General features: G+C 41.3%; 1 protein-coding gene across 1 annotated transcript in view; it reads right to left on the bottom strand.

Annotated features, from left to right (window-relative positions):
- AATF (apoptosis antagonizing transcription factor) overlaps positions 1-26,666 on the bottom strand; it is a 193,651-nt gene that overhangs the window by 94,422 nt on the left and 72,563 nt on the right. The window contains exon 5 of the mRNA XM_056557544.1: positions 4,377-4,491. Coding sequence (XP_056413519.1) covers positions 4,377-4,491 — 115 coding nt within the window. The remainder of the gene's footprint in view (positions 1-4,376; positions 4,492-26,666) is intronic.

Here is a 26,666-nt window from a genome sequence, read left to right as displayed (position 1 = left end):
CAAATCACCAGGTCCAGATGGCATTCACCCCCGTGTTCTAAAGGAATTAAGTAATGTGATAGACAGACCCCTATTTTTTATATTCAGGGACTCTATAGTAACAGGGACTATTCGCCAGGACTGGCGCATGGCAAATGTGGTACCAATATTTAAAAAGGGATCAAAAGGTGACCCTGGGAATTATAGACCTGTTAGTTTGACCTCTGTTGTATGTAAATTGTTTGAGGGTTTTCTAAGGGATGCAATTCTGGAGCATCTTAATAAAAATAAATGCATGACCCCATATCAGCATGGCTTTATGAGGGACCGGTCCTGTCAGACTAACCTGATCAGCTTTTATGAGGAGGTGAGCTCCAGACTGGACCAGGGTGAATCACTGGATGTCGTATATCTGGATTTTTCCAAAGCATTTGATACAGTTCCACATAAAAGATTAGTGCATAAAATGAAAAGGATGGGACTGGGGGGAGAATGTGTGTAAGTGGGTAAGTAACTGGCTCAGTGATAGGAAACAGAGGGTGGTTATTAATGGTACTTATTCTGATTGGGTGACTGTTACTAGTGGGGTACCACAGGGGTCCGTCTTGGGTCCTGTTGAATAGTAAAGTAGCAATCTTTGCAGATGATACTAAACTCTGTAAAGCGGTAAACACTATAGAGGACAGTGCACTGTTACAAATGGATCTGGATAGGTCAGAGGTTTGGGCTGGGAAGTGGCAGATGAGGTTCAACACTGATAAATGTAAGGTAATGCACATGGGGAAGAAAAATCCGGGCAGGGATTATGTATTAAATGGGAGAACGCTAGGGACAACGGACGTGGAAAAGGACTTGGGAGTCTTAGTTAATAGTAAATTTAGCTGTAGTGACCAGTGTCTGGCAGCTGCTGCCAAGGCAAATAAAATCATGGGGTGCATCAATAGGGGCATAGATGCCCACAACAAGGAAATAATTCTACCGCTGTAAAAATCACTAGTCAGACCACACATGGAATACTGTGTACAGTACTGGGCACCAGTGTACAAGAAAGATATAGTGGAGCTGGAGAGGGTTCAAAGACGGGCAACCAGAGTAATACGGGGAATGGGAGGACCACAGTACCCAGAAAGATTCTCAGAATTCGGGTTATTTAGTTTAGAAAAAAGAAGGCTTAGGGGAGATCTAATAACTATGTATAAATATATCAGGGGGCCGTACAGAGATCTCTCCCATGATCTATTTATACCCAGGACTGTATCTATAACAAGGGGGCATCCTCTACGTGTAGAAGAAAGAAGGTTTCTACACCAGCACAGACTGGGGTTCTTTACTGTAAGAACAGTGAGACTGTGGAATTCTCTGCCTGAGGAGGTGGTCATGGGGAACTCTGTGAAAGAGTTTAAAAGGGGTCTGGATGCATTTTTGGAGAGTAATAACAACATTACAGGTTATGGATTTTAGATCTATAGGGATAGAACATTGATCCAGGGATTTATTCTGACAGCCATATTGGAGTCAGGAAGGAATTTTTACCTCTAGTATGAGGGTTTTTTGCCTTCCTCTGGATCAACTCAGTAGGGACTCATTAGGGTTATAGGTTGAACTTGATGGACTTTGGTCTTTTTTCAACCTTATGAACTATGTTACTATGTTTGTTTCATCTATTTTTTTTTTATTCCGTCTTCTTTGCAGCACTGCATCATTCATCATTTACTTGATTTATTATTATCACTGTATTTTGGTGTGTGCATCATTTTGGTGTATCTGTTTATTGTTTAGGCCACAGCATTGGTTCAGGATTAAGGGGGCCCTTACATGTTATGCCCATGTCCAGTGGTGATCTTTACAGGTCCCACTGTTGTAGTGTGGCTGTTTGTAGCCCTTTTTAAATGTTTTTATAGTGTCTTTTTGGATATTTGTATTTTGTGTCAATAAACTTGTATTTTTGCATTACATTGTGTATTGGGTGTGCGTCCATTGTGGCATTCTAGCTTTCCCTTGTTTTTCATATTGTGTGTGTTTTTCATGCCGGATAGCACCCCGTTATTACTTGATTTGTACTTTGCTTCAGCCCCCCTTTCCTCTATATAACTGGTTCTTTGACTCTGAAATTTTAACTATTGTCACGTGGTGTACTTTTCAATAACATTTTTATTATTGATATATACAATAAAAGTTATATTTTAAAGGGGTTGTCCCCAAAGGGATCTTGTGCCCCGGGCTTTGTGCCCTGGGTTTTGGAAATGTAGTACCTCTAGAGAGCGCCGCTCCAGTTTCTTATACAACCTGTTCAATAGGTTTTCCTCGTACATGTCACATTGCATTCCTGATACTACATAACTTAATTTTCATGCTCATAATGGCTGTAATATTTTTATTTATTCTTATTTTTATCTTACTTTTGATGTGTTGTAAAGCATGTTAAAACCAATACATTTTGCAATTGCTTTCATACATTTTTTTTTTCAGTATTTCATACTGAAAAAGCCAGTCAAAAAACTGCCTACCTGCCTCCTGGGATACATACCAGCCTGGCTGTGTCCACTCATCACCACCTTTGTCATGGACCCCCTTCATGATTTATAGGTCTGCAGATATAAAGCTGCTGTGATCGGCTCCCTCATTGTCTGTGTTTACTTCACAGTCTCCTCGTGTGAGGAGAAGGGGGGAGTACACTGCTGCCTGTGAGCAGATGATGAAAGAAGCTGGTGACTGAAGATGGGGACTGAATGGAGGATTTTTAGTTTAAAAAGTAAGTGTCCCTGCATGTATGTATGTGTGTGTGTGGATATATATGTAGGTGTGTAAATCTTTGTTTTCTAGGTAATGTGAATGTGTACGAATAAATGAAGTCAGTGTGTGTGTGTGTGTGTGTGTGTGTGTGTGTGTATCTAATACAGGGGGACTACAATCATATGCCTCCAGCTGTTGCAAAACTACAACTCCCAGCACGCCTGCACAGCCAAATTATGTGTGGGCATGCTGGGAGTTGTAGTTTTGCAACAGTAGGAGGAACAAAGCCTGCAGCAACACTGCTGTAAATCTGAGTTTTACCAATCATATGCCTCCAGCTGTTGCAAAACTACAACTCAAAGGATGTGTGGGCATGCTGTGAGCTGTAGTTTTGCAAAACTTGTAAGCACACAGTGTGTATATAGCATAAAACCAGAAAGGAAAGGGTTACAGATGCTTACTCCCGAGACTAGTGACTGAGGAGAGGGAGGTGGAGTGGTTATCACCTGAGGAGAAGAAAGGGACCTGCCCCCTGCTTCTGGTCGACAACATTAAGGTAATTCAGAAATAAAGCTAATTCTGAGAGAAAAAAAAAAAAATATATATATATATATATATATATATATATATATATATATGATCAGGATGAGATACAGATGAGATACAGAGAAACATGTAACCGTTTTTTTTTGTTTTTTTTGTTTTTTTTTGGGTGATCTGACAGGTATGCTTTAATTGGTTTTTCTGATTTGCACTGTGTGTTTACCTGTACGTCATCTGGTGTCACAACCCGGAACCATTTGGGTCTCCTTGTATATATAGACTGTTTTCATTATTATTTTCATACCTGACAAATAGACCGCTCCAGTCTTGAAACGCCTTGTGATAATCGTTGTTTTATGTATTTTAACAATAAACTACCTGCACTTTCAAGCTCTACTCTGCAATTCCTCGATGGTAAAGTGCTCCGAATGATGTCCCTGTTTGCTGAACTTTGATGTCATTTCCCATGGCCTAATGAATTCCTGTACTAGATCTTCTATACTGGCGGGACCTGTGGGTGGCTGACCACTACTTCAAATTGCGAACATAGGTGTTGTGCTCTGAGAATAACACTGTCCCATAAGAGGCGAATGTTCCCTTCAACTCTACAGTACCCACTTACCTGACAATCTTCACCAGGTGTGCACCACTTTGTTTCTTTTATCTCTCTTTAAAAACATGGTCATTTTCAGAAATGTTTATATATTGGAAATAGGTTTAATGTCACATAATGCATCACTTTAGAACTATTTACCTTTGTGGTAAAAAAAAACCTTTAATAAAGAAAAATAACATAGTAAATCTTCCTCTTTTTTTCTTTTTTTTTTTTTTTATAAATAGAAACCTAACGGTCCATTTATTTAATGGATCTAAAGGCTATGTCTAACTTTTCAACTCTTTTATTGCCCCCAATGCATTCAAAAACCTGCTTAAAAAAACTAAAGGTTTCTGCAGTCACTTTCTCTTCCACCAGTCCCCTACAATTTGCTAACAAAGTTGGTAGATCCATAAGGAGTTAGTGGACAGAGGAAAAGGAGTATGACAAACAAAACTTTGTAACAATATGAATTCAAATAATGAAAAAAAATGCTTCAAATCATCAAAAAAAATTTGTTATTTACCTATCTGCTTTGCATTTCTTTCCATCTATCAGGTAGCGTGTTTCAGGAAACTGGAAGAAAAGTTCATCTTGCAACTGTACCAGAGATCTCATTAATTCCTTTAGTGCTTTGTAGCCTAAAAAAAAAGGATAGATTTAACGACCTTTCAGAAAAACTAGCTGAAAGAAGGATATATTAATGGTTAAAAGGAATGCATGATTACAACTCAAAGCAGAATAAGAAGATAAGGGACAACTTCACATGATCTACTGATACATAGGAGAAAGGAAACATTCCCAAATGTTTCCTTACCATCTAAACCTCAACACCTCTGAAAGGTTTTCCACTACCTGGTTGTAACTACCTGGTTGTTGTCATTTGTCTGACTATATATGTATCTTAGCTAATTGCGTAACTTTTAAAGATGTCCAAGAGAATGAAAATTAAATAATAACCTATTCAGACAACCTTAATATTGGGATTGCATAACTTAACCGGTTTAAAATGTAAGCAAGCTTTAGGAACACATTAGGCTTGCCTAAGAAATCTTAAGCTTGCAGTTTTAAACTTTTATGTTAGGGAATAAAACCACAATCTTTCTACTTAAATGGCAAATGTTTAATTTGTGTTACTAAATTAGGAAAAAATTGATTAGGAAAAAATTGCCTTTGCATGTACGTATACAATGATTTATCCTGAACTGAAAATAAAGCTGTTTGTAAGGCCTGTATAAATGATAATCGTGCAGCCCGGCATACAGTATACCTTCAGGATTCAAATATATTGGTTCAAGTTTTTTCATTTAGTTTTTGTTATTAAACCCTTAATACCAGTGTTGCGGATGTTAATTGACCAAGCTTTTCCTTTTCTATTTTTCAGTATCACATTTTAAGAGCCATGAGATTTTTTCGGTTATAACCATGTAATGGTGCCACTGGAAAATACAATGTGCTCTCCAAAAAAACAAGATATTTTAGGGTAAATGTACAGTGGGGATCAAAAGTTTGGGCACACCAGGTAAAATGTGTATTAATGTGCATAAAGAAGCCAAGGAAAGATGGAAAAATCTACAAAAGGCATCAAATTATAAATTAGACATTCTTATAATGTCTCCGCCTCCAAAACTCACTACACGCATAGGGCTGCCGCCGGAAACCCTGTGTGTATAGTGAGCAAGGAATACGCAGCGTATTTCCCGCTGCTGCCATAAATTTTGCACAGCGTCAAATACGCTGCATATACGCCCTGTGGGTACGCACCCTAAAGGTTTTAAATGCCCAGACTCATCTGACCTTGCCCCAACAATCAGCACCATGGGTTCTTCTAAGCAGTTGTCTAGAAATCGGAAACTGAAAATAGTTGACGCTCACAAAGCTGGAGAAGGCTATAAGAAGATAGCAAAACATTTTCAGATGTCAATATCCTCTGTTCGGAATGTAATTAAGAAATGGCAGTCATCAGGAACAGTGGAAGTTAAAGCAAGATCTGGAAGACCAAGAATAATATCAGACAGAACAGCTCGCAGGATTGTGAGAAAAACTATTAAAAACCCACGTTTGACTGCACAATCCCTCCAGAAAGATCTGGCAGACACTGGAGTTGTGGTACACTATTCCACTATAAAGAGATACTTGTACAAATATGGTCTTCATGGAAAAGTCATCAGAAGAAAACCTCTTCTACGTCCTCACCACAAAAATCAGCGTTTGAACTTTGCAAATGAACATATAGACAAGCCTTATGCATTTTGGAAACAAGTTCTGTGGACCGATGAGGTTATAATTGAACTTTTTGGCCGGAATGAGCAAAGGTACGTTTGGAGAAGAAGGGGAACAGAATTTAATGAAAAGAACCTCTGTCCAACTGTTAAACATGGGGGTGGTTCAATCATGCTTTGGGGTTGTAATGAAGCCAGTGGCACAGGGAACATCTCACGAGTAGAAGGAAAAATGGATTCAATAAAATTTCAGCAAATTTTGGATGCTAACTTGATGCCATCTGTGAAAAAGCTGAAGTTAAAGAGAGGATGGCTTCTACAAATGGATAATGATCCTAAGCATACCTCAAAATCCATGGGGGATTACATCAAGAGGCGCAAACTGAAGGTTTTGCCATGGCCTTCACAATCTCCTGACCTCAACATAATTGAAAATCTATGGGTAGACCTTAAAAGAGCAATGCGTGACAGACAGCCCAGAAATCTCAAAGAACTGGAAGACTTTTGTAAGGAAGAATGGGCAAAGCTACCTCAAACAAGAATTGAAAGACTCTTGGCTGGCTACAAAAAGCATTTACAAGCTGTGATACTTGCCAAAGGGGGCAGTACAAGATATTAACTCTGCAGGGTGCCCAAACTTTTGCAGACACCATTTTTTGTTTTCTGTTATTTTGAAAGTGTAAATGATGGAAATAAAATCTAACTTTTGTTGACATATTATAAGAATGTCTAATCTGTAATTTGATGCCTTTTGGAGATTTTTCCATCTTTCCTTGGCTTCTTTATGCACATTAATACAAATTTTTACCTGGGGTTCCCAACCTTTTGATCCCCATTGTAAATTAGCTTATATGGGCACCATTGTTTTTTCTACCATTTGGGTTCCATTTTTTTGCTGGTTACTTTTGCCTGTGCAGGAAAATTAAGACATTAGCTTAAAAATATAATTAAAATAATGCAAATTCTCTCCCGTTACTATCGCCCATCACAAAATAACGGCCGTTATTAATAACGCGTGATAACGGGTTAAAACGGCTATTGGAAAAATCCCATAGACTATAATGGGATTTTCTAACGGCCATTTAACGGACGATTTCCAGGGTTTTTATAACGGGCGTTTATAACGGAGGTATTTTTATAGTGTAAAAGCAGCCTTAGATACCACAGTCGCTATTTACTGGGGAATGTTAGAGGTAAAAGATCTACGTTGACCTACTCTGCTTGCCTCTAACTAGTGCTCTAATGGCCAAGGCTGTTGCTAACAGTTCAGGCTTTGTGATAGTACAGCACATAGCACTATATTCCCCTTATGACCATTGTCTCAAAAAGGTGGAACATCAGAAAAAAAATCCCTAACTGGGTACATCCAGAAAACACATTCTTTTTTACTTACAGCTATTAAAAGAAAAATGGAAAAAAAAGAAACCATAAGCAAATGTGAACTGTGCAGTGTTTTCCCATTTAAAGGGTTACTCCGCTCCCCAGCATCCGAAATGTTCTGAATGCTGGCTGCAGGCTTCCGTGTTCACGCCCCGTCCCCTCAATGCAAGTCTATGGGAAGGGGAGTTCTGGACGCTGGGGAGCGGAGTAATCCTTTAAATAGATGGGCAATAAAAAAATAAGGTTGTAAAAATAGGTCTGAAGAACTATGAATGAGCATAACCTTAGAGAAATCCTGTTTAGGCTGATTGGTGACCTTCTTTGTATACACACTGGCACAGAGAAAGCAGTCAACCATGGACACTCACAATCAGGACTTTCCCAGTCTCTCATAAAAGTCTTGTCAGAGTCTACACCAATACTTACTCAGAAGCTCTGTTCTACCAGTACTTAGCTGCTGTATGCTCCAGAGGAAGTTATTTTCTTTTTGAATTTCTTTTCTGTCTGACCACAGTGCTCTCTGCTGACACATCTGTCCAGGAACAGTCCAGAGCAGGAACAAATCCCCATAGCAAACCTATCCTGCTCTGGACAATTCCTGACATGGGCAGCAGTGTCAGCAGAGAGCACTGTGGTCAGACAGAAAAGAAATTAAAAAAGAAATGAAGTTCCTGTGTAGCATACAGCAGCTGATACTGCATATGTAATACTGAGCACTGGAAGGATTAAGATTTTTAAATAGAAGTAATTTACAAATCTGTTTAACTTTCTGGCACCAGTTGATTTAAAAAAATATTGTTCTCCACCGGAGTACCCCTTTAAGCTATTACAACATAGGGGGGGGGGGGGGGGGATATACTAATACTTGCTACCAGAAACCAGACACAGGAACATTTTCCTGCAAAAATAAAGCTTGCACAAAAAATAGTAACCTTTTTACACCAGTTTTTTTTTCTGAGTCAAGCATTGATAAATTCCCCATAGAGCTTTGCTTTCTCTATCGTATCCTGCTCTCAGAGCAACATTTTAATTGACAGGTTATCTTCAAAGGGAACCTGTCACCAGTCCTATGCAGCCCAAAGAATGTGCAGCATAAAACTGGTGTAGGCATCACGATCCCAGCAAACTATAATTTACTCAGACGCATTTTAGAGTAATCATAATTAAAAAATGCTGCCAGGTAACAAGTCCGTGAGGTTGGGTCCCAGCGGCTGCTCCCGCCTAGCCAGTTAAACTGCTGGGGAAAGTGGTTTTATTCAAGGCAGCTCGGCAAGGAGCAGATGCCGGGACCCACCCCATGACTAGTAATCCTATCCCGGCAGAATTTTTGAAACTATGATTACTCTGAAACACTAGAGCATCTCAGAATAATTCATATTGTCCCGAAATGGCGATTGCTTCCCAGTTTTAGGTTGCCCCCGTATTGGACAGCATAAAACTGATAAAATTATACGAAGTCAGGATTGAAAAGCTCAGCACCGATACCGCCCAAATATATCAAACTGTATGGCTTTCCCATAGTAACCAGTCACACAGACAGTTTTGAAAATCTGGGCCAATGACTTCTGGTTTCTCTGCAGTAAAGGGGTCCTCTGGGAAAATAAACCTGATCATGGGGGTCTGATCGTTGTGCCCCACCACAATCTCCTGTATGGGGGCAGGTTATTCAACCGTCCTTGATGTGCTCCAGCCTTCATTCTAAGAGATGTTAAGCAAATCATCAGTGGGTAAGTAACTGGCTCCCGTACAAGAGCAGCAGTTGGAACCCCGCTATAAGAAACTTATACACCATCCTGTCGTAAGTTTTTATTTCTCTGGAGTACCCTTTTAACAGGAAAGCAGCAGACTGAGGTGTCTCTTACACTGTGTTACCCCCTGGAATCCTATTTACACAGTTTAAGTTAGTTGAGTTGATGGGCACAGCCAGTGTCTGCCTACCTGCTACATACTAAGGATATATTTAGTGCGTTCATGTGTTTTGCTTTTTTTTGCTGTAACTAAAGGAAAATTGCTGCAAAATGCTATGGTTGTGGTAGTTGTGCACGGATAACAAATTCAATTCATCAGAAAAAATCAGAGAGAAGAAACAAAAGCCATATAAACTGAGTTTTTATTTTTTTATTTCTTATGTGAGTATACATAAACATATGCGTCCTAGTAGGACCTATGTGGAGCTCGGAGTATATATATATATATATATATATATATATATACACCCACACATTATACCCCGGCCAGAAAAATTAAGGGAATACTTAAAAACACACTAACTCAAAGTTAATCACACTTTTGTGAAATCACACTCAAGAAGCAACATTGATTGACAATCAATTTCACATGCTGTTGTCCAAATTATAGGCAATTAGCAAGACACCACCAAAAAAGGAGTGGTTCTTCAGCTTGTGACCACAGACCACTTCTCAGTTCCTATGCTTCCTGGCTGATGTTTTGGTCACTTATGAATGCTGGCGGTGCTTTCACTCTAGTGGTAGCATGAGACGGAGTCTACAAACTACACAAAGTGGCTCAGGTAGTGCAGTTCATCCAGGATGGCACATCAATGCGAGCTGTGGCAAGAAGGTTTACTGTGTCTGTCAGCGTAGTGTCCAGAGCATGGAGGCGCTACCAGGAGACAGGCCAGTACATCAGGAGATGTGGAGGAGGCCGTAGGAGGGCAACAACCCCGCAGCAGGACTGCTACCTCTGCCTTTGTGCAAGGAGGAGCACTGCCAGAGCCCTGCAAAATGACCTCCAGCAGGACACAAATGTGCATGTGTCCACTCAAACTGTCAGAAACAGACTCCATGAGGGCACAATGTCCACAGGTGGGGGCTGTGCTTACAGCACAACACCGTGCAGGACGTTTGGCATTTGCCAGAGAAAACCAAGATTGGCAAATTCGCCACTGGCACCCTGTGCTCTTAACAGATGAAAGCAGGTTCACACTCAGCACATGAGACAGACGTGACAGAGTCTGAAGGCACTGTGGAGAACGTTCTGCTGCCTTCAACATCCTCTAGCATGACCGGTTTGGCGGTGAGTCAATAATGGTGTGGGGTGGCATTTCTTTGGGAGGCTGCACAGCCCTCCATGTGCTTGCCAGAGGTAGCCTGACTGCCATTAGGTACCGAGATGAGATGAACAGACCCCTTGTGAGACCATATGCTGGTGTGGTTGGCCCTGGGTTCCGCCTCACGCAATACAACACTAGACCTCATGTGGCTGGAGTGTATCGGCAGTTCCTGCAAAAGGAAGGCATTGATGCTATGGACTGGTCTGCCCGTTCCATAGACCAGAATCCTATTGAGCACATCTAGGACATCATGTCTCGCTCCATCCACCAACGCCACTTTGCACCACAGACTGTCCAGGAGTTGGCGGATGCTTTAGTCCAGGTCTGGGAGGACATTCCTCAGGAGACAATCCACCACCTCATCAGCAGCATGCTCAGGCGTTGTAGGGAGGTCATATGGGCACGTGGAGGCCACACACACTACTGAGCCTCATTTTGACTTGTTTTAAGGACATTAAAGGGGTACTCCGGTGGTCAACGTATTTTTCCATTTGTGACTTACCTTATTTGTTTTGTTTCATTTCTATTCTTGTTCTATTTCCGTTCTTTGTTGTCTTTTTATCCCCGACTTTGTTTTCCTATCTTTGCTTCTATTTCCTGTTTCTTGCTGTGCTGAAAACTACAAATCCCAGCATGTCACATGCCTTGCTGGTTTGGGGCGGCTCCTTTTGTTTTGTTTTTTCCGCCCTTTACTCATCCTACTATTTTCCCGGGTCAGCTCCCTTATACACAGCACATTAATATAATCAGCCCTGGTTGGGATACACTGGCATACACACACAAAAGGGACTACAACTCCCAGCATGTGTCATTCAGGAGTCTTCAGTCTGTGGTATAACACCAGCATGCTGCCTCTGTAGTCTCCTGGGGGTTGTAGTTCACCACACCTCTGTAGGGCATACACCAGTGTTTCCCAACCAGGGTGCCTCCAGGTGTTGCAAAACTACTACTACCAGCATGCCCTGACAGCCTTTGGGCCTGCTATGGGTTGTAGTTTGGCAACAGCTGGAGGCACACTGGTTGGAAAACACTGGTGTAACATGATGTGTATGCTGAATAGGCTAGAACAGTGTTTCCCAACCAGTGTACCTCCAGCTGTTGCAAATCTACAACTCCCAGCATGTCCAAAGTCTGTCAGGGCATGCTGGGAGTTGTAGTTTTGCAACAGCTGGTGGCACACTGGTTTGTAAAAACTAGCATACACACACAACAGGGACTACAACTCCCAGCATGTGTCATTCAGGAGTCCCACCACCTCCCCCTTCACATATAGGGGGAGATTTATCAAAACCTGTGCAGAGGAAAACTTGCCCAGTTGCCCATAGCAACCAATCAGCTTGCTGCTTTCCTTTTTATGAAGGCCTGTGAAAAATGAAAGAAGCAATCTGATTGGTTGCTATGGGCAACCGGGCAAGTTTTCCTCTGCACAGGTTTTGATAAATCTCCCCCAGAGAGATCATTCCTAGTATGAGATTTATTCCCCTGCAGTCCATACATCCACAGCCCATGCACCTTGTCATCCTCCCCTTCAGATAACACTTATCTGTGAGGTCCTCCTCCTGTGCAGACCTGTGTCCTTAGAATACATAGCAGGAGGGAGGGGAGGTGAGGAGCTGTGTACTCAGCTGGATGAGATGAGGGGGCGTGGCACACATGCTACCAAAACATATAACACATGTACCGTATTTATCGGGGTATACCACGCACCGGCCTATAACATGCAACCTCATTTTACCAAGGATATTTGGGTAAAAAAAGTTTTTTACCCAAATATCCATGGTAAAATGAGGGTGCGTGTGTGCGCGTGTATACCCAGATACACCCCCAGGAAAGGCAGGGGGAGAGAGGCCGTCGCTGCCCGCTTCTCTCCCCATGCCTTTCCTGGGGTCTAGAGCCCTGCTGCCGGCCCTTCTCTAACCCTGGCTATCGGCGCCGCTGCCCTTTCTGTCCCCCTGACTATCGGTTCCCGGCGCCCCATTGCCGGCGCCGATAGCCAGGGGGAGAGAAGCGGCGCCGACAGCCAGGGGGAGAGAAGGGGCAGCGGCACCCATTGCCGGCGCCGCTGCCCCATTGCCTCCCCCCATCCCCGGTGGCATAATTACCTGGGCCGGGTCCGCGCTGCTGCAGGCCTCCGGCGTGCGTCCCCTGCGTCGTTGCTATGCACGGCGCGGCGCACTGACGTCATTGCCTGCAGCAGCGCGGACCAGACCATACCGATAGTCAGTGGGAGAGAACGGGCAGAGGCGCCGATAGCCAGGGGGAGAGAAGGGCCGGCAGCAGGGCTCTAGACCCCAGGAAAGGCAGGGGGAGAGAAGCGGGCAGCGACGGCCTCTCTCCCCCTGCCTTTCCTGGGGGTGTATCGGGGTATAACACGCACATAGACTTTAGGCTAAAAATTTCAGCCTAAAAACTGCGTGTTATATGCCGATAAATACGGTATATTGCAAAAAAAACAAAACTTATAAAGAAGATGCCATATAGTCAAAAAAATTAACCACCGGAGTACCCCTTTAAATCAAAGTTGGATAAGCCTGTAGTGTGGTTTTCCATTTAGATTTTGAGTGTGACTCCATATCCAGACCTCCATGGGTTGATAAATTTGATTTCCATAGATAATTTTTATGTGATTTTGTTGCCAGCATATTCAATTATGTAAAGACAAAAGTACAGTATTTCATACGATTAGTTCATTCATTCAGATCTAGGATGTGTTATCTTAGTGTTCCCTTTATTCTTTTGAGCAGTGTATATATCTGAAGTGATTTACAGCACAATAGAAGCAGATTAGATTTTCAAACCCTATCTGCATGTACCAAAATCTGCATGGAAATTTGCTGCCATTACCACATTTACTCAATTTAAACATGGGTCCCAAAGGTATAAACAGATCTACGCTATATAAATAAATTACCAGAAATAAGCGCATGACGATCCAAAAAATAAATTGATAATATACTTTATTGAACAGATATACTTCAAATGACATACAAAACATATAAAAATGGTACAAAGTATTATAACAGCAAAGGTGCTGGAGGAACAGACTATCAGGTAGAGACTCCACACTTAGCATACAGCTTAATGACAAATATAAACGTAATTAATATGCATCATAGAGACCATAGTGGTTGCAGTGCACTAAACATGAATAAGGTGGCACAGTGCATGAGACATATAAGTCACAAAGGTTCAAACGAGGACCACAATTTTAAACAAAAATACAGTAACAAATCACAATATCATACCATAATGGAGAGGAATGAATGTGCGAGCCTCCATCACCCAACGTTTCGCTCAAGGCTTCATCCAATGCATATTAAGTTTATATTTGTCATTAAGCTGTATGCTAAGTGCTTAGTCTCTACCTGATAGTCTGTTCCTCCAGCACCTTTGCTATTATAATACTTTGTGCCATTTTTATATGTTTTTAAATTTATGTCATTTGAAGTATCTGTTCAATAAAGTATCTTTATTTTTTGGATCGTCATGTGCTTATTTCTAGTGTTTTTCATTACCACATTTAATGGATTTCATCTTTTAGAGTGCAGAGGATAAAGTCCACAGCCAATCTCCTGTAAAATTAGCGGGCAAAACATGTAAGATTATACAATGCATTTGTTCCCGATTTGTCAAAATCACGATGGATCCAGCCATAGTTTAAGGATCTAAATTAAAATATACAATAAACCAATCAAAATAAATTGCCAATGCCGCTCAGCCTAACAAACACCTTTTCTAGGGGAAGTATATTTAAATTATGTAGAGAACGTCTATCCGTCCGCCCTTTCTATTTCTTACCTCAAGAACAATAATCATTTAACTCCACACAGACTACCAATGGCACCGGTCATCCCCAGCAATTAATCCCCCAAGAAACATGTGATTAAATCTTTTCAGGCAAATCCTTTGCTTTGCTTTTGTTGGCTCACTTCTTGTCAACATCCATTAAAATATGCCTTTAATTCTCCCACAATCTTAAAAAACACAGATTCCACCGTCTTCAACTTTAATCAACTCTAGGGCCGGCATTTTTCATTTCATAATAATGTGCTGCTTGGAATTCAAGAGGCAGGGCTGACATCAATCATTCGGTAAGAATTTTTCCACTGCAATAAATATGCAAATGAGGAAAGCCAGTCAGTCGTATTTCAGATCCGACTTTGCTATTTTTTTTTTTATTTTTTTTAAAGAAAAGACACAAATTTATTAATTGCCAGTGGCCAGAGGAATCCTATTACTGTGGGCATTGATTACAAAGCTGTGAGAGTGATTATTGTGCAACTTGCGGCCAATCCAGGCATAAGAAAAAAAAATTATTAAAGCACGACAGAGATTATAAACTCTGAATAACAATAAGCTTTTAACATTTAGGCCTTTATATTCCTTAAAATACATAAAAATGGTGGGGGTGCATGGGACACGGAAGCTTAAATGAACAAAAATGAAGCAAATATATATAAATGTTCTACAAATGAGAGCATGTGCATGTCATTTAGCCCAGGATTAAGTTAATCTGGCTGCACTGTACATTGCTACTGACCTGCAAGAAAACACAGGTCTATGCTCTCTGCTAAATACAGTAATAAAGTTTTACCTAGGAAAAACCACTGTATCTTAGGGTGCGTTCACACCGCCGTCTGTCCCTGTTTTTTTAATCCCCGTTTCGGTTCCATTCTTGCAGGCTGTAAACGGATTAAAAACCGTTTTTAAAAAATCTCATTCGTGTCAATGGGATTTTTTTTTACAATACGTTTACATTCATTTGTACCTGTCTGCACTAATTTCTGTTTTTTTGACGGCAGAAAAAACGGCACATGCAGTATTTTTTCTTCCATCAAAGAAATGGAAGAAAAAAACGGATACAGTAAATTTAACACTGAAGTCTATGGAAAACGGATGAGCCTTTAATGTCATCCGTTTTTTTATTTGTATTTTTTTTATCCGTTTTTACTTCTGAGCATGCTCAGAACAAAAAAACATTTTTTTTTGTTTATTAACTGAACAATAACAGATCCAAATGGATAACATCCGTTTACATCCGTTATAGTCTTTTTTTTTACGTCCGTTTTTATTTTTGACGGGAGAAGAACGGGACGGGTCTAGAAGGCCGTGTGAACGTAGCCTTTAGCTCTAACTTTAGCTGTTCATGTACAACAGCTTTTTTATTTTGACACACAGACATGCACAAAATTGTTGCTACTCTTCTGTTAAAGGGGTTGTGCGCTGCCCTGCCTTTCGGAGCTCCGCTCGCAGCGTCCGGAAGTTCATTACTCCGAACGCTGTGTGCTGGCTTCCGTGTTCGCGGCCGCCCCCTCGTGACGTCAAAAATAACAGCGGACGCGCCCCCTTCACATAGACTTTGGTTGAGGGGGCGGGCGCGACGTCACGAGGGGCCAGGCGTGACGTTACGAGGGGGCGCCCGCGAACATGGAAGCCCGCACACAGCGTTCGGAGCAATGAACTTCCGGACGCTGCGAGTGGAGCTCCGAAAGACAGAAAAACCCACAATGCTCCCGCAAATAATTTGAAACCTTTAAAAAAAAAAAAATGAATAACATTTTTTTGAAAATTAAAAGTAATGTCTGATTTGCAACTGAATTATTTTGAAAAACAAAATAATAAAACTGTCCTAGACAAAAATGAGGGTTTATCAAGGAATAGAACAACCGTTTGAGGCAGGCACTACAACGAAGGGATTACTTTAACTCTAAGGGTGCGTTCATACACAAACTGCTCCAGGTGTGAAGGGTGCCTTTTCCAGAATAAACGTTTCTTTGGCAATTACAAGTCTCACTCTTATTATTTGCTTTAACTGTGGTGAACTCTTCGGTCATCTTTCATTAAGTCCACTTTGGCTGAAACGGCAAAGGATGGTGTGATCTGACCCTAATGTACCTTGACCTGGAAATTTACCTCTAATGCCTTTGAAAGTTGTTCTGAGCCCCTTGGCTACCATTCATATTATCCATCTCTTCATTTTGTCAACAATTTTTCTCTTTCGCCCAGGTCCAGGAAGGTTGGCTACAGTCCCATGGACCTTAAAAGGGTACTCCACTGGGGGGGAAAAAATGTTCTATCACCTGGTGCCACTTTTTTACTTTTTTTTTATATCACCTGGTGCCAGAAAGTTAAACAGATTTGTAAATTACTTCTATTTAAAAATCTTAATCCTTCCAGTACTTATCAGCTGCTGTATAATACAGAGGAATTTATTATCTTTATGAATTTCCTTTCTTTCTGTCTGACCACAGTGCTATCTGCTGACACCTCTATCCATTTTAGGAACCGTCGAGAGCAGGATAGGTTTGCTATGGGGATTTTCTTCTACTCTGGATAGTTCCTAAAATGGACAGAGGTGTCATCAAAGAGCACTGTGATCAGCCCGAAAGGAATAAAAATAAATAAATAAAACGAACTTCCTGTGGGGCATACAGGAGCTGATAAGTACTAGAAGGATTATGATTTTTAAATAGAAGTAATTTACAAATCTGTTTAAACTTTCTGGCACCAGTTGATTTAAAAAAAAAAAAAAAAAAAAAAAGTTTTCCAGTGGAGTACCCCTTTAAATTTCTCAATAATATGGGCAACTGTAGTCAAGGAACATCAAGCTGCTTGGAGATGGTCTTATAGCCTTTACCACTTGTCTATAATTTTCCTTCTAAACAGATTTTCATCAGTTCATTTTTATAACATTTTTATTTATTTTTACTTTTGTCAATTTCAAGATATTTCACGATTGAATAGGCAGGCCCGTTTTACCTTGAATATACTGTATATATTTTTAAATTGCCACCACTAGGGGACATCTATCTTTCTTTACACACAGCTGTATTTTACAGCACTTTGGATACCAGCTAAGGCGAGTCGGTACCCTGTATAGGAGATCGTTGGTGTGCAGGTTCCTCTGTAGGCTAGCTCTGACAGACTGCTCTTTAGAGTGCGATTGTCCCTGACTGACTGAGGCACACATCCCTTCCTTATCAGCATTCATTGCTTCCCTAAACATTTGAACTGCTCAGCCCTCCCAGAAGCTTAGAGCAGCAGCTAAAGGAGCATAATATGTGTGAAACTGACTTTACTACAGTATTTAAACATAATATGCAAGATACTGCCTGCAGCTCAGGGTGTGATACTGACTTTACAACAGCGTATCTAAGTATAATGTGTGTGATGCTGACTTGAGTCTAGTATGTGTGATTATGACTTTACAACAGTGTATCTAAGTATATTGTGTGTAATACTGCCTGCAGCTCATATGTAATACTGCAAGCTCTCAGCAGTGTTTGTGTTTACAAAACACTGTTAGAACAGCTGCTTTGCCATTCAGGAGTCTGAGAAAGCTGGATGACACACAAGTCAGATAAAACAGATAGAAAATGTATGCATAAAATAACTACTGTACTTTTATCACTAAACATATTCACTAGGGTGTATTAAGTATACTACATACAAACTGCAATAACCCTCCTCTTTAGTGTAGCATGTATTGTACAGCAGAAGGGAGTAGTCATGTAGAGTGAGGGAATAGACAGACATGCTCCTCCAAAAGAGAAGATAAATATCAAGTGAGCAACAGATAGAAGGTATTTGTGAGTGAAATATAGGTGCTAGACACATCAAAAGGATATGTACATGATCAGGATTAGGTACTGGGTAACAACTTTTTTGGTGGGATATGACAGGTACTCTTCAAGTTTTACTTCTTATAAAAAAAATTATACCTTTTTGTATGAAAATTTGTATCCTCAAAATTGTCCAATTCTGACCAGTAAAACTTTGTATTGCTGTATACAGTGATTTCTGGGGGCTCATTTTGTGCACCATGATCTGTAGTTTTTATGGGTAACATTTTTGTTTTGATATGACTTAGCTTTTCATTCATTTTTTTACAATACACTTTTTTTTAACTATTTTTTAGTCACCATATAACATGCAATCTTCTGATTGCATATACTGTTCAGTGCTGCTCCATAGAGCAGCACTGATAAGTGTTATTGGTGCTCCATTGCTCCAGCCTACCATGGCTTACTGGTGCATAGAAGCACTAATTGGACGGAGAGGATGCAGGTAAGGGCCCTCTCTCTGTCCTCTCAACTGATCGGGACATCACAAGTTCACCATGGTGGTCCCAATCAGCCCGCTGAGCTAACTGGGAGCACTTTTCTTTTTTACATTTTAGACATTGTGATCAACTTTGATTGCAGCATATAAAGGGTTAATGCCAGGCATTGCCTGATCGGCGATGTCCGGCAGTCACAGGTCCTGGCTGTTGATAGTTCAGGAGTTGGAAAACGGTGTACATGTACGCCCTTGGATCTTAAGTAGTAAAAAAACAAACAAAAAAAAAATTGGTACAGGATAAGTCACAGATTGAAGACTACATAGTAAATCACAGGGGCTCAGACCACAGGGACACAAGTCTCCCCTTGGAATGTAGCAGTGAGAGGCCAATGCAAGCTGCTTCTCAATTTCACAGTCTACAGAGCTGCCGGAGATAGCCATGCGCTGTACTTTGCTATTTTCAGAAACTCCACAATAGAGAATGAATGGAGAAAAGGAAGGCATGCAAGACTCCATTTAAAGTGGAACTCCACCATTTGATCCCCCACCTCCCCACCCCCCCCCAAATTTCGTGCGCACCAGTCATCCGTGCACGAAGCGAACTCCGCTCCGTTCTGGATGACTGAAGACTACAGTCGCCACGCCCCCTACATTCATGTCTATGGGAGGAGGTGTGATCGCTACATACGAGCTGCCACGCCCCCTCCCATAGACATGAATGGAAGGGGCATGGTGTGACATCACGAACGTGGAAGCGGCCACGGAGGGCTCAGCAACTCCATTTGAAGTTTGTAATTATTGTATTGTTTCTTTGAAATCAATTTAGTTTTACGATTGCTCTCTATTGAATGTATCACTATGTTTATGTTTACCATGGACACAGGATGTGATGGCATTACTTTCCACGCCTGGTAGGCGGGGCTTGTGGCACCATGTTTGTATGTATATTATGTGGTTCAGACCTTAGTTATTATGATAATTCATCTGAAGAAGGGGCTCCTATGCCCTGAAATGCGTCATGAGCAGCAAATATTATAGAATAATTTCTCCATTATTTCAGCGGATCATGACAGATTTTTTTTTTCCTGAACTGTTCTCTTCTGTGACAATTTGTGAACCACCATTGTACTCTTTACTGACACAAGCAGTGTCCAATATGAAACGCTACACAGTTCATTCATAGTAATAAAAGCAAAGTAATACAGTAATAGGAAAAGAAAATTTAGTTCAGCTCACCACCCAATACAGACACTGATAACAAGGCTGCGGCTGTGATGCGGCACTGTGAGGAAGATAGGAGCACGGACAATACGGGCCTTATCCTGTACAGAGCAGATAGGAACAAGATGGCTCATAAAAAATGAAAAGTTTAAACGTAGCTTTTACTGTATCATTAAAACATTAACAAATTAGGGAAAAAAACACCACATGTGCGTTAAAAACAATGCCGACGCGTTTCAAACTTCAAACGAGTTCTTAGTCATGGCAAAGTAACATAAAATAATGAAGGTTTATATACATTCATACCTGAATATCAGACAGGTGGCGATCAGTGAATTCGACGTGTCATGACAATTCCAGTTCAGCCGGCTGCATGAGTACAGAATAAAATCTGGTGTGAATCCACATACTACAGCCGGGTGAACAAAGAAAACTTAGTAGTCAATAGTAACTGACTGGCCGACTTATAAGGTATGACCACACTATAATGCAAAATATGAATTTCACTGTAGCTACATTTAAATAGATAGATGGTAATCGTCTCATGTGACATCAAACGAACCGTAGTAATCTTTAACTTTAACATTGTCATTTGTACCACTTTTGGGTATCATCTGTATCAGCGTGGTTTCTGCCTAGCTAAGATTGTGGCTATTTTGCAACCTGCGGTCTCCCCTAGCAACCAATGTTTACTACTACTATCTGTGTATTGTTGTTGCTATGGCAATAGGCATCTGTTATACTAGTTCCAACCACACCGATCCTCAGTGCGACCCTTGATATGTAAAAAAATATATATTTATGTACCCTATCTATTTGGATTTTCATTGATACCTGTATTGCCTTTGATTATCACAGAGTCTAGATTACTACTGTTCGTTTGATGTGGCATGGGACTATTACCATCTATCTATTTAAATGTAGCTACAGTGAAATTCATATGTTGCATTATAGTGTGGTCATACCTTATAAGTCAGCCAGTCAGTTACTATTGACTACTAAGTTTCCTTTGCTCACCCAGCTGCAGTATATGGATCCATACCAGATATTATTCCGTACTCATGCAGCCGGCTGAACCGGAACTGTTGTCACATGACGAATTGACTGAACGGCACCTGTCAGATATTCAGGTATGAAGGTATATAAACCATTATTTTATGTTACTCTGCCATGCCTAAGAACTCGTTTAAAGTTCGAAATGCATCGGAATTGTGTTTAACGCACTTGTGTTTTTTTTTTTTTTTTTTTTTTTTTTACCTAATTTGTTCAGATTTTAATGATACAATAAAAGCTACGTTTTAATTTTTCATTTTTTGTGAGCTGAACCCCACTATCTTGTTCCTAAAGTTATACAGTACCTGTAACATAAAGGAAGAATTTGGGAATATATCCACATATCGGCCCTCATTTACTAAGAAAATCGGGTTGTAAGTCCATGTTGCTTTCTTACCCGACTGCTTTTTTCCCCTGGTATTTATTATTATGTCGCATCCTGTTTGTCGCACTGGGTTTTGTTGGTTTTGGTTTCCAACTCCTCTGAGCTCTCTGGAAAAAATCCACAACAATACAACAAATTCGGGTTGGAAACCTTAATAAATACGTGGGAAAGCTCAGAAATGTCGGGTTACGCCCCTTTTTCGGGTTTGGGAGAATCCACATCGGGTCCGTCGGGAAAAAATGTTGCATCGTGTCGCAGACTGGCGCACGATGTCTGCGACATGGCGCAGACAAATATGCGACAAAAAAACCCGACAAAAGAGGTCGGGTTTAGAATAGTAAATGAGGGCCATCGTGTGGAGGTGATCTGATGAACACTATTGGCACACTCTTTAGTAGAAAAGAATATTGGCAACAAAGAGGATTTTCATGAGAAGTATGTTGGAATTTGAGCCCATTCTGAAGAAATGTATTACAGAATCAAGTTGGACATTTGGGTATTGTTCACAATAGTCATTAAAATTCATTCTAAAGGTGTTCAGTTTGGTTGAGGTCAGGGCTCTGTGTAGGCAACTCACGCTCCTCCATATCAAACTCCTCAAATCATGTTTCTACTTTATGCACACAGGAATTGTCACACCCTTAAACTGTTTAACCCCTTAAGGACCGAGCCCTTTTTCACCTTAAGGACCGGAGCGTTTTTTGCAATTCTGACCACTGTCACTTTAAACATTAATAACTCTGGAATGCTTTTAGTTATCATTCTGATTCCGAGATTGTTTTTTCGTGACATATTCTACTTTAACTTAGTGGTAAAATTTTATGGTAACTTGCATCCTTTCTTTGTGAAAAATCCCAAAATGTGATGAAAAAAATGAAAATTTTGCATTTTTCTAACTTTGAAGCTCTCTGCTTGTAAGGAAAATGGATATTCAAAATAATTTTTTTTTGGGTTCACATATACAATATGTCTACTTTATGTTTGCATCATAAAATTTATGAGTTTTTACTTTTGGAAGACACCAAAGGGCTTCAAAGTTCAGCAGCAATTTTGAAATTTTTCACAAAATTTTCAAACTCGCTATTTTTCATGGACCAGTTCAGGTTTAAAGTGGATTTGAAGGGTCTTCATATTAGAAATACCCCATAAAAGACCCCATTATAAAAACTACACCCCCCAAAGTATTCAAAATGACATTCAGTAAGTGTATTAACCCTTTAGGTGTTTCACAGGAATAGCAGCAAAGTGAAGGAGAAAATTCAAAATCTTCATTTTTTACACTCGCATGTTCTTGTAGACCCAATTTTTGAATTTTTGCAAGGGGTAAAAAGGAGAAAATTTTTACTTGTATTTGAAACCCAATTTCTCTCGAGTAAGGACATACCTCATATGTCTATGTTAATTGTTCGGCGGGCGCAGTAGAGGGCTCAGAAGGGAAGGAGCGACAAATGGTTTTTGGGGGGCATGTCACCTTTAGGAAGCCTCTATGGTGCCAGGACAGCAAAAAAAACACATGACATACCATTTTGGAAACTAGACCCCTCAGGGAACGTAACAAGGGGTAATGTGAACCTTAATACCCCACAGGTGTTTCACGACTTTTGCATATGTAAAAAAAATATTTTTTTTTACCTAAAATGCTTGATTTCCCAAAAATTTTACATTTTTAAAAAGTGTGATAGCAGAAAATACCCCCCAAAATTTGAAGTCCAATTTCTCCCGATTCAGAAAACACCCCATATGGGGGTGAAAATTGCTCTGCTGGCGCACTACAGGTCTCAGATGAGAAGGAGTCACATTTGGCTTTTTGAAAGCAAATTTTGCTCTGGGGGCATGCCGCATTTAGGAAGCCCCTATGGTGCCAGGACAGCAAAAATACACACATGGCATACCATTTTGGAAACTAGACCCCTCAGGGAACGTAACAAGGGGTAAAGTGAACCTTAATACCCCACAGGTGTTTCACGACTTTTGCATATGTAAAAAAAATTATTATTGTTTTACCTAAAATGCTTGGTTTCTCAAAAATTTTACATTTTTAAAAAGGGTAATAGCAGAAAATACCCCCCAAAATTTGAAGACCAATTTCTCCCGATTCAGAAAACACCCCATATGGGGGTGAAAAGTGCTCTGCTGGCGCACTACAGGTCTCAGAAGAGAAGGAGTCACATTTGGCTTTTTGAAAGCAAATTTTGCTATGGGGGCATGCCGCATTTAGGAAGCCCCTATGGTGCCAGGACAGCAAAAAAAAAAACACATGGCATACCATTTTGGAAACTAGACCCCTCGGGGAACGTAACAAGGGGTTAAGTGAACCTTTATACCCCACAGGTGTTTCATGACTTTTGTATATGTAAAAAAAATTATTTTTTTTTACCTAAAATGCCTGTTTTCCCAAAAATTTTACATTTTTAAAAAGGGTAATAGCAGAAAATATCCGCCAAAATTTGAAGCCCAATTTCTCCCGAGTACGGCGATACCCCATATGTGACCCTAAACTGTTGCCTTGAAATACGACAGGGCTCCAAAGTGAGAGCGCCATGCGCATTTGAGGCCTAAATTAGGGACTTGCATAGGGGTGGACATAGGGGTATTCTACGCCAGTGATTCCCAAACAGGGTGCCTCCAGCTGTTGTAAAACTCCCAGCATGCCTGGACAGTCATTGGCTATCTGGCAATACTGGGAGTAGTTGTTTTGCAACAGCTGGAGGCTCCGTTCTGGAAACAGTGGCGTACCAGACGTTTTTCATTTTTATTGGGGAGGGGAGGGGGGCTGTGTAGGGGTATGTGTATATGTAGTGTTTTTTACTTTTTATTTTATTTTGTGTTAGTGTAGTGTTTTTAGGGTACAGTTGCACGGGCGGGGGTTCACAGTAGTTTCTCGCTGGCAGTTTGAGCAGCGGCAGAAAATTTGCTGCAGCTCAAACTTGCAGCCGGATACTTACTGTAATCCTCCGCCCATGTGAGTGTACCCTGTACATTCACATTGGGGGGGGGGGGGGGACGGGGGACATCCAGCTGTTGCAAAACTACAACTCCCAGCATGGACGGTCTATCAGTGCATGCTGGGAGTTGTAGTTTTGCAACAGCTGGAGACACACAGGTTGTGAAACACCGAGTTTGGTAACAAACTCAGTGTTTTGCAACCAGTGTGCCTTCAGCTGTTGCAAAAGCTACAACCCCCAGCATGTACGGACAGCGGAAGGGCATGCTGGGTCTTGTAGTTATGCAACAGCCGGAGGCATACTACATTGGCTGGGGATGCTGGGGATTGTAGTTATGCAACAGCTGGAGACACACTGGTTTACTACTTAACTCAGTGTGCCTTCAGCTGTTGCAAAACTACAACTCTCAGCAGTCACCGACAGCCAACGGGCATGCTGGGAGTTGTAGTTATGCAACCACCAGATGCACCACTACAACTCCCAGCATGCACTTGAGCTGTTTGTGCAAGCTGGGAGTTGTACTTACACAACAGCTGAAGGTACACTTTTCCATAGAAAGAATGTGCCTCCAGCTGTTGCAAAACTACAAGTCCCAGCATGCCCATAAGGGCATGCTGGGAGTTGTGGTGGTCTGCCTCCTGCTGTTGCATAACTACAGCTCCCAGCATGCCCTTGTTGCATGCTGGGAGCTGTTGCTAAGCAACAGCAGGAGGCTGTCACTCACCTCCAACGATCCACACAGGACTGTCCCTCGCCGCCGTCGCTCCTGGGGCCCCGATCCCAACAGGGACGCCGGGGATCGGGGTCCCCAGCACCCGGGGTCGTCTTCCCGCACCAGCTCACGTCCTATGGAAGAGGGGCGGAGCGGGTTGCGGGAGTGACACCCGCAGCAGGCGCCCTGATTGGTCGGCCGGTAATCCGGCCGACGAATCAGGGCGATCGTGAGGTGGCACCAGTGCCACCTCACTCCTGCAGGCTCTGGCTGTTCGGGGCCGTCTCTGACGGCCCCGATCAGCCAGTAATTCCGGGTCATCGGGTCACTGGAGACCCGATTGACCCGGAATCCGCCGCAGATCGCTGGACTGAATTGTCCAGCGATCTGCGGCAATCACCGACATGGGGGGACATAATGACCCCCCTGGGCGATATGCCGGGATGCCTGCTGAACGATTTCAGCAGGCATCCGGCTCCGGCTCCCCTCCGGCTAGCGGTGGGGGCCTGAAATGCTCAGGGCGTATCCATACGCCATCGGTCCTTAAGGACTTGGAAATGGGGGCGTATGGATACGCCCTATGTCCTTAAGGGGTTAAAGTATACAATTCTCTAAAAATGTATTTGTTTACTATTACAATTACCCTTCACTGGAAATAAAGAGCCTAGGCTTCCCATACCATTATTCTCCTTCACCAAATCTTACAGTATTTACTAATAACCCTGGTAAGTAGTGTTCTCCATGACTGATTAACCATTCCAGAGAACACGTTTCCACTGCACCATAGTCCAAGTGATGGATGAAGTATGTTTTTATATCTATTCAGTAAAAATTGAGCCAGTATAGAAAAATACAATAAAAATACATCATTTTGAACCTTTAAAAACTTGAAAAATGATATTCAATAATAAAGATTTGCTTATTAATCATTTTTTAGGTCTGGAAGACTTAGATAACAGTGCCTGGTATAGCATTGACCATCTTGGACTGTAAGAACACTACATTGACCATCTTTTCCTTTACAAAAGACCCTAACAGAGAAGCCACTTAGCTCCAGCTTAGTTTTATAAGTGGTTTGAACACTTGGTATGTCACAGTACTACATCATGTTAAGATTTACTTTGCTGTCTAATTTCTTTCGATAAATTGCATTGTTGAAAATATTAAGCAGACTGGTCCATGTATATTTTAACCTACTTTTGATGCATGATATTTTAAATGCATATGCCCAGTAATATTAAAAAAAAAAAAAAAAAAAAAAAAGGAAGGCTTAAAGCAGATCTGTCATCAGACTATACTGACCTATGTAAGGGTAGCAATGTATGGTGACCAGTCTGCTTTGCAATTATCCAAATGGCTCAGTTTTTTGGTGACATTTTTGCTAATAGGACCTATGAAAGGTTAAAGTAAGCTGCTGTTTATGAGTCTGCTGTGTCATGAGAGAGGCACTAACCCGGTTCCTCTGAAAGTGACCAAACCAACTGTACATTGGAGGTGGCAGGGAGAGGACGTGCATACACTCCCTTCAGGAATACAGATTCAGTTCTGTGCATTAACAGCTTCTATTAACTAAGCAGTGCAATATTTTTGTGTAGCTTGAACTTATAGGAAAGTGGATCTGTCCATACTATGCTGCCTTTACTTAGTGCTTTACTTAGTGCTGCTTAGTCTATGCTTTCATGTATAATTTCTTGTACACTGCTCAAAAAAAAAGGGAACACAAACACCACAATAGGCCTGATTTACTAACATGATCCCGACTCT

The sequence above is a fragment of the Hyla sarda genome, chromosome 2, assembly GCF_029499605.1.
Source record: "Hyla sarda isolate aHylSar1 chromosome 2, aHylSar1.hap1, whole genome shotgun sequence".
In the NCBI taxonomy this organism is placed as follows: Eukaryota; Metazoa; Chordata; class Amphibia; order Anura; family Hylidae; genus Hyla; species Hyla sarda.
Note: the sequence above shows the minus strand (reverse complement) of the source record. Positions and strands in the feature narration are given on the sequence as shown.